The 9,211-nt window shown below is 45.6% G+C and overlaps 1 protein-coding gene across 1 annotated transcript; it reads left to right on the top strand.

Moving 5' to 3' along the window:
- Positions 1–2,052: 2,052 nt before the first annotated feature.
- Positions 2,053–3,837, top strand: LOC132022582 (cytochrome c oxidase subunit 5B, mitochondrial). Its single transcript, XM_059407820.1, has 4 exons — positions 2,053–2,201; positions 2,728–2,801; positions 2,966–3,065; positions 3,639–3,837. Exons 1-4 carry the CDS (start codon positions 2,099–2,101, stop codon positions 3,749–3,751), a joined length of 390 nt encoding a protein of 129 aa, XP_059263803.1. The 5' UTR covers positions 2,053–2,098; the 3' UTR covers positions 3,752–3,837.
- The last annotated feature ends 5,374 nt before the right edge of the window (positions 3,838–9,211 follow it).

Raw genomic sequence — 9,211 nt, 5'->3', positions numbered from 1 at the left:
TTAAGACATTCTTTGCTTGGTGGAGGGAGCACCCATGAAGACCAAATGCGCTCCTGTGAAGGAATACTTCACTAGGTCCTTTTGAAAATACAACCCACATGGGACAGATAGAAGTACCTGGGACTTCAACCTTCCCCAGTGTACCTCAAACTGACCTCACTGGGCCAGGAGAAGCCCTAGAAAATTCATTCTGCATAATCTCTCCAAGAAGTAAATTGACTAAAGTTTTAGAGGATTCAAAGGTGAATAGTGCACAATTCTTGCTATGAAGGGAATCTTCATCCGATAGGGAAACATATTCCATGGAGTCAGACTGAGAAAGGGCTATACTGACAATGTGGACAAATGAGGGGCAGTGTTTACACTTTTGAATGCCCACCTTCTAAGAAGCTTGCACACCTCAGCTTGTGGGCAACGGTAACTATGGAGATGTTTCCAGTTTTAACCAGAGAACTCTGGCCCAGATACCTTCAGTGACTCCATTTCCCATTATCAACTTCCCCCTATTTTCTTCAGGGCAAATTATGCTCAGAGGCCGAGACCGTCTTTACCAATAATTTATTTAACATAGGTTCATTGAGGCAATTAAAATTTGTAATACTTCACAAGCCAGTAGCGCACAGGACATCTCTTTATAAGCCAATAAAGAAATAATGTACTTCAAACCAGTGATAGCTTAATTACACTTTTGTTCCAGGCAAAGGGGAGATGAAATAGAGTCCAAATTTAATTGAGGTGTACCTTTCCATATTGGGTAGAGTCAGTCCTTCCAACTAAAAGCTGGATATCAGCTTCCAGCTTAGGTTTCTCACTGCAGGGGTACCAGTACTGGCAGGAAGGTGTGCTGCTTCTGGGGGATCACCAACCGGACTGCGCCACTGCCTAGGCGTCTCAAGGCTGGACCACATGCCCCTTCTCTAAGACTGCTGAAGGGTTTAACACCTCTTCCAACCAAAAGCAGCCTCCCTAGGGCAGGAGAGAGTGCCTCAAGATCTTCAGAGAACTATTTAGATCAAGAAAGAGTAGCCATGCCCAATCTGAACACTCTGGAGTTGTTGGTCAAACCTCTTGGTTTTTAAAATTTTAAAAGTCTTTGTTACATGAATGACCCACGGCTATTACTATGGTGTTAACGACATTAGAGTCCTTTCCACGGCAGGGGCAGGGGCGAGAGTTTATTAAGTGTTAATACCCAACTTCAAAACAAGTTCAAACCACAAACAGCTCTGTCCAAAACAAGGATCTGAAATCATAAAAAAATCAACATAACAATCATAACCCAACAGCCTCCCTTAAACTGTTCCTTGGGTAATAACCTCTGGGAGTAGCCTACCCCCTCACTCCACATCACCAAATGTCTTGGTCCTGGGAGGGGCCCTAAATCTGGCTCAATCCTCCTCCTCCTCCCCGGTCCCACATCAGGCCAGGACTTCATCACCCATAACGACTCCGTCATCTCAGCACCCCTGGAACAGGAGACTGACTGCGGGTGGGTCCTGCCCAAGTTCCTACAGACTGGGCCAATGCAACAAGTTTGCGATGTCTTACACTGCCCAGCGAACAGGCCTAACAGCACAGTGGCCTTCAGGAGCCCGCTCCTAAATTTAGGTCATTTGGGGGGTAAAACCCTAAAATAAATTTAAATCATTTGGGCGTCCAGTAAGTCTCTTGACAGACTTGGGCTTAGCGAGTTCCATCAAGAAGCTTCCTCATTGACTGAGCAAAACCAGCAGGAAAGACGCACAGGAACTCCACTTTGGTCTCCTCATTCTATGGACGACGCCACAGAGTCCCAAAGGCGCAAAGCGAGCTAGCGCTGCGTTAGTAAAGGGCAAAGCCCCAGGAGCCTACGTTTCATAACAAGAGCAGCCCCGAACCTTCCGGACTGAACAGCCGGGGCTGGGAGGGAGAACCAGGCATGCGCTAACTCTCCAGACGGCCAGCCAGAGTCACGTGAGTGGGGCGGGCTCGCGGCCTGAAGAAAGCGGAAGTCTGACACTCGGTTGAGGGGGCGGGTGGTGGTGGAAAGCCCTTCCCCGGAAGTCACGTCTCTTTCCGGAGCTTGCTCCCGGAAGTGCTGCTGTTTGTAGCGGGCGTGATGGCTTCAAGGTTACTTCGGGGAGCTGGAGCGTTGGCCGCGCAGGCCTTCAGGGCCCGCGGTACCAATGGAGTCGCCGCGGTGCGCACCATGGCTTCTGGAGGTACTGGGCCCGCCCGGCGCGTCAGGGACCGGCGCCGTTGCCCTCCCGGGGTGGTGCCAAGGCAGCTAAGCGGGGCGGTCCGTTCAGCTCTTCGGGGCCCCAGTGACCGCTCCGGTGCCTTGAGTGCTTCACGCTCCGCAGGCGTCTTCCTGTCATTCCTGGCCGCTTGTGCTGCCGGCCACAGAACTGACCCCGGCTGCGGAACAATCCTAAACTGAGGTTCCGGGTGACCTTGGGGAACGGGTTGCAGCTGGGATGCGGAGAGGCTAAGCCGCCCTTCAGACCCGCGCTCACCTCACTAGGACTCTGACTTGCCTGTAGAAAAATCGTGTAAAATATTGGCCTCCTTGGTTGAAGGAAGAAAAGATTACCCTGTGTTGCCACTTTTGGGGATTATGACAGTGGTTCTTAGGAGACAATGTGTATGAGTAGCCTTTAGGAGCATGTAAACTGTATGCAAACGTTCATGTGTATGCGTTTTTCATCTTGTTAATTAAGACATCATAATTCACGTTTTTTTCTTTAGGTGGTATTCCTACTGATGATGACCAGGCGACTGGGCTGGAGAGGGAGGTCATGATGGCTGCACGGAAAGGACTGGTGAGAAACTTCTTTTTGTGTCTTCTCTGGAGTTCACGGTCTTCGAAGGGATCAGAGCCCTCTCTCTGGGAGCATTTGAGATAGGGAAGCTGACTTGTGGGAACAGTGTCTCTAGCCTTTGGAAGGTAGGGATCATTTGGCATAATGGCTTAATTCTTTTTCAGGACCCATACAATTTGCTAGCCCCAAAGGCAGCTGCAGGCACCAAGGAAGACCCTAATTTAGTCCCGTCTATCACCAACAAGCGAATAGTGGGCTGCATCTGTAAGTACCTCACCACTATCTTTTTGTCCATTGTTTAATATGTTCTGTGCAGGATTTCAGTAAGATATCCAGATCTTTAGTGTGTACGAGGTGTGTGTGTGTAAAAGGGATTTGTCTATAAATGAGTTATCCTAAGGGTCCGCTGGCCCTTTCAAGCTTCATTAACCTTCATTAAGAAGGTTGTCCTTAAGAGCATAGAACATCAGTAATACCAGCTTGTTGGAGATGCAGCGTGAAAGAGTATTCATCCAGGGAATATTTATTGTACTTCCTCTTTGCCACACACTATTTTAGGCACTAGGAATATGTATCAGAATGGACTATGCTTTGGGATTCTATCTATGTAGGTAGAGGAACTGTTGGAACCTAATGGTGACTGATGTGAGCTCAGTTTACTTGTAAGTGGACTTGGGGCCTCATTTCTTCATCTGAAGAGTGGGGAAGGAGAGAGCTTGAATTGATCTCTTAAGAGTTAAGTCATAACTTTGGGTCTTAGAGGTGTCTGAGGATGAGGTTAATATTGAAAGTCTCCACTTCTAGGTTGGCTGGCCTTCAACTCCTTTTCCCTTTCAGGTGAAGAGGACAATAGTACCGTCATCTGGTTCTGGCTCCACAAAGGCGAGGCCCAGCGATGCCCTAGCTGTGGAACCCATTATAAGCTGGTGCCCCACCAGCTGGCCCACTGAGCCTTTGCACTAACTTACTCAGAATGTGCTGTGAAGTTTCCTCTTTCCAATAAAGACAAGCCATTGTATTGGCTCCTTCTCCTATAGTTGGCTGGTCTTATTTCTGTCCTTAATTATTATTATTTTTTAAGATTTTATTTATTTATTTGACAGACAGGGGTCACAAGCAGGCAGAAGGGCAGGCAGAGAGAGAGAAGAAGGGAAGCCAGCTCCCTACTGAGCAGAGAGCCCGATGCTCTATCCCAGGACCCTGGGATCATGACCTGAGCTGAAGGCAGAGGCTTTAACCCACTGAGCCACCCAGGCGCCCCCTATCCTTTATTTCTTGGGAGGCATGGATTCTTACATTGGGAATAGCTATCTATTAATATTATTTTGCCATCTATGTGCTTGTGTATGCTGAGTTTGACAATCCCATATACAATGATTGGGACCATCTGCTATGGGGAAAGCATGGGCTATGGCATCAGGCTGACTCAACTTGTAATATTGGCTCCATCATTTAGCTTGTCACTGGGAGCATGCCCTCTGAGAGTAGGTTACATCTTAAAAAGAAAGACCTTGTGAGATGTTAGAAGTAATAATAACATATATAAAGAGCCTGGAGGATGGCTCGCAGTATTGTTATAAAATAGAGTGACCTTGTGACAGAGTTTTGGGGGCTTTGAAGTCTTGGGGTTTGAAGCATAGTTCATGGGGATACCGTCAGCAAAATCCAGAATATGAGACAATTCCAGAAACCGATGACTAGTTTCTTCAAATAAATTGCAATGAGGAGGGGCGCCTGACTGGCTCAGTCGGTGGATTATGCTACTCTTGAACTCAGGGTCATGAGTTAAAGCTGCACAGTGGGCATGGGGCCTATTAAAAAAAATTAAAATAGTTAAAAGTTTAAAAATTGCAATGAGGAAACAGAAGTGGGGCGAACGTATCACGTGAAATCAATATGAGGGAGAGAACAACTAAGGGCAAAGCATGGAGCTTGTTTTATTTAAAGAAATGCAACTGTAAAAACAATTTGAGCTGGATATTTGACATATATGGATTTATTAACTTTTAGATGTGTTAATGGAATTAACTTTATGCATTAGAGATTCTTGGTGAGGTACTTGGGGTGAAATCTGTCTGGGATTAGCTTTAAAGCCGGAGGAAGAAAAGGAAGAGGAGTTTGGGGTAGGACTGATCTATTGTAGCCAGGTGCAGGAAGAGTCATTGTTCTACTCTTGTGTATGTTTGAACTTTATCATAATAATAAAAAAATAAAGAGCTGAAAGAAATTTTAAAAAGTCCATTTCAGCTACTTGATATTTGTGACATGCTGGACAATGAAGTTATCAAATGCTGTTTGTAAAATGGAATTGGGACCTTTGCCTTATTGTTGGGATTAGCCACAGAGGTGGCTTTAGTTACTTTCTCCACAAAATTGGTTCATACTAGGTCTCTGAGCTGAGCTGATGACGGTGGGGAGCTTTAGGGAGAAAAGTCCTTTCCCCCAGGCTTGCCTTACTTCCTCTTAAAGGTATAGTCAGAGCTGCTGCTTCCATTCTTTGCTGTCATTGTCTTTTGTTGCCAGGAAATGCTGGAGCATTCGTCTGCCATTCAGGGTCCTCCTTCTCTTTCAGAACGGGAATACTTAGATAGTCATCTCTTAAATCTTCCCTTAACACTCCTGCCTCAAATGCTGTTCTTGACAAGAGTTTACCAGTAACTTTATCATGAAGATTGCTCTGGTACTGCCACTAAGCCCTTCTGTCTGGCCTGTCTCCTGCATTCCCTCTTCCTTTCCCACTGTCTTCCTTTCCACACATCTTAACTTTTGACTCTCCATGTCATTAATTGGATTTGTCTTTTCTCTCCCTCAATGTCAAGACCCTCTTCTCTGCTTTTTAAAACCGTACCCAATTCTCACGGCACCTGGCTGGCTCAGTTGGTGGAACATGTGATTTGATCTCAGGGTTGTTAAGTTCAAGCCCCACATTGGATGTTGAGATTGTTTAAAAAATAAAATCTTAAGAAAAAATCATACAGTTCTTCTTTAAAGAAAGAAAAGTCCTCAGTACATGTCCAGACTGTGGTAGGCAGGATAAGAGCCTCCCAAATATGTCCATATCCTAGTCCCAGACTGGTGAATATGTTAGGTTATGTAGTAAAAAGTTACCAAGGTTGCAAATCAACTGACCTTAACATAGGGCAATTATCCTGGATTATCCAGGTGGGCTCAGTAATGAAGGGCAGCAGCAGGAGAGCCTGAGGGAGATGTCACTATGGGAGAATGGTCAGAGAGATGCAGTGCTGTTCTGAAGGTGGAAGAAGGGGTTATAAGCGAAGGAATGCAGGGCAAGGAATGTAGCCTGTAGAAGCGAGGGAAGAAGATGAGCCTCAGTCTGATGGTATGAAACAGTCTGCAAGTACAGAATAAAAAACTTGTTTGCTGGAACAGTTTGAGTGTGAGCTGCTGATCCGATGCCCCATCACACTTCAGTGTATGTGTTTTACAAAGACATTCTTTTATATACCTACAAGATGACCATCAAAATCAGGAAGTTATAGTTTATACATTTCTGCCATTTAATGCTCAGACCCTATTCAAGGTTGCTAACTGTGCCTGTAATGCCCTTTATAGAGCCAGTTCAGAATCGTATGTTGCCTTTAGTTGTCCTGTCCGTTTAGTTGTCTCCACTCTGGAACAGTTCCTGTCTTTCCCTGACTCCTGTGACCTTGACACTTCTGAAAATTACACCAACAGCTCAGTTTGGTCTGATGTTCCCCGATGACTGGGTTCAGGATTATGTGTCCTGGGCATGAGCACTGCAGAGGTGATTCCACACTCTTCTTGCTAGGCATCTGATGTTGCCTTGTCGCACTGCTGATAGGGTTCACTCTGGTCGCCCGATTAATGTCTGCCAGACTTCCTCACTGTGCAGTTGCTCCTTAGTAAGTATCTTATGGGGGCAGCACTGAGATGTAACTCGCTCACCAGAACTTGGATAAATTTATGTCCGTATGGACTAAAATGCTTTATATAGTCAGTGGATTATAATTCATAACTGGTATTTAGCTTCTGATGTTTAGTTTGTTCCAAATTTGGCTGGTAGGAGCTTCTTCAGGTTGGTGCCTACGGCCTTTTGACATGTACCTATCAATCTTTGAGCACTTTTTAAATTTAGCACATAAAATGTTCCAGGCTCAACCTTCTAGGCTGTTTATAAACCCATGACGTAGGTAGTATTATCATCACCCCCATAGTAGAGATGGGGAATCCTAGGAAAGCTCAGGATTATGCAGCTAGCTAGTTGTGGTGATAGGACAGTGAATGCAGAACACTTAGCTTGGGCCTGAGCTCTTCCCCACCCCTGCACACCCTCACTTTGAGGTAGTTTTAGATTGCAGAGACTGCACAGAGTTCCTATTTACCCTTCACCCAGTCTCCCCTAATGTTAACAGCACAATGATTGAAACTAAGAAATTCATACTGACACCGTGCTGTTCACTAATTTTGCCAGCTTTTCCAGTAAGGTCCCTGTCCAGTCCCAGACCTCCCTAAACAAACTAATCATTGCATTTCACTGTCATTCTTCAGTCTTCTTCAGACTGTGACAGTTGCTATCTTTACCTTCATAACCTGTCACTTTTGAATAAGAGAACTGGTCCATTAATTTGTAGGATGCCCTGAGTTTGGGTTTGCCTGTTTGTTCCTGGCCAGACTGAAGTGATGGGTGTAGCACAGGTGGCACAGCACCCTTAGTGCGTCACCCCAAGAGACAGTGACTAAAGACTGGGGATGCACATTTTGGTCATTGGTTTAAGGTGCTGTCCACTAGGTTTCTCGGCTATAAAGTTACTATTTTTCCTTTTTGCAGTTACTAGTTACCTTGTGGGGAGGTACTCTGAAACAATGCAAATGTCCTTGCTTTTGCTTACTAACGTTTGCATCCATTTTTGTCTAGATCAGTTAGTACTGTAGTGTTTCCCTGCCTGTGGTGATTTCCATTATTATTCCTTCTAAAGGAACTGAACTAATGTAAGGAAGAACTGTTTCTGGGCCCCTATGTATACATCTATTCAATTTATATCAGAGTGGGCTCATAAATATTTTATTCTATGGCTTATAATCCACCACAGATTTGATCACTGGGTGCTCCTTCATGTTGGTTTCTGTGTTCTTAAGACAAACCCCCCTCCTTTCTGGGGCACTTCCTTACTCTGTGGTACCACATTACTTTCTCTGCTCTAGATCTGGAATTCCTCCACGGAGCTCTGATTCCTTTTATTGAATGGTGGTGTTTATTTATTTATTTATTTAAAATATTTTATTTATTTATTTGACAGACAGAGATCACAAGCAGGCAGAGAAGCAGGCAGAGAGAGGAGGAAGCAGGCTCCCTGCTGAGCAGAGAGCCCAATGTGGGGCTCGATCCCAGGACCCCAGGATCATGACCTGAGCCGAAGGCAGAGGCTTTAACCCACTGAGCCACCCAGGCACCCCTGAATGGTGGTGTTTAGAAGCCCAATCTGGACACTTTTGTGCCTTTGCACCTGGGGTGCCACTGTGCCTAGGCCTGCTGAGCAGACAGGGCTGGGAAATCCACACATATATTCTAACCCTAGCACTCACACACTGAGGCCTATTTATTTCAGCATCTATCTGTATGTGTATTAAAAATCATGAGTCCAGGGGCACGTGGGTGGCTCAGTGGGTTAAGCCACTGCCTTCGGCTCGGGTCATGATCTCGGGGTCCCGGGATTGAGTCTTGCGTCGGGCTCTCTGCTCAGCGGGGAGCCTGCTTCCTCCTCTCTCTCTCTCTCTCTGCCTCTCTGTCTACTTGTGATCTCTGTCTGTCAAATAAATAAATAAAATCTTAAAAAAAAAAAAACACTCATGAGTCCATACATCCAATCCCAATCTAGCACCACCACCAAGTTAGTTCTAGCTTTACCACCTTTTTGTTTTGTTTTTCTCCAACAGTGGGAAACCTGGCATGACCAGTGGTCTATAATGTATTGTCCCTATTGGAAGAGGGTACTGGGGGGATGCTGCATTGTGCTTGGCCTTAAATGATGGGATTTTGACAGACATGAAGGAAAGTCATTCCCGGCAGAGAGTAGAAGCTGGTGGGTGAAGCATGATGATGTGTGAACCCAAACAGGAAGGGAACAGATCCCAATGGGCCTACACTTAATGCAGCATGTAGTTCATGAAGGGGATTTCACCTGTGTCATGTCAGTTTCATTTTATTCTGCCAGGCACAGGAGAACTGCCTGACATTTTGGATTAGGAAGTGGTGGAACCAAGGCTATGTGGGCTTAAGATCCAAGAGCAAATGGACTGGGTCGGGGGGTAGAATGAAGCTTGCGTTCTAAGACCGATGGTAGAGGCCGTCACAGTAAAGGAATGGCAGGTAGTAAAGGCATTATAGAAGAACCAACAGAACTTGGTAAATGGCATAAAGTAGAGAAGGT

This window comes from Mustela nigripes, chromosome 7 (genome assembly GCF_022355385.1).
Source record: "Mustela nigripes isolate SB6536 chromosome 7, MUSNIG.SB6536, whole genome shotgun sequence".
In the NCBI taxonomy this organism is placed as follows: domain Eukaryota; kingdom Metazoa; phylum Chordata; class Mammalia; order Carnivora; family Mustelidae; genus Mustela; species Mustela nigripes.
The sequence above is the reverse complement of the archived record's forward strand: the minus strand, read 5'-3'. Positions and strand labels throughout refer to the sequence as shown.

Coding starts and splice junctions, on each gene's coding strand:
- LOC132022582 (XM_059407820.1), top strand. CDS start 2,099: ATGGCTTCAAGGTTACTTCGGGGAGCTGGAGCGTTGGCCGCGCAGGCC. Junction 2,202..2,727: donor GCGCACCATGGCTTCTGGAG/GTACTGGGCCCG, acceptor TTTTTTCTTTAG/GTGGTATTCCTACTGATGAT. Junction 3,066..3,638: donor GCGAATAGTGGGCTGCATCT/GTAAGTACCTCA, acceptor TTTCCCTTTCAG/GTGAAGAGGACAATAGTACC.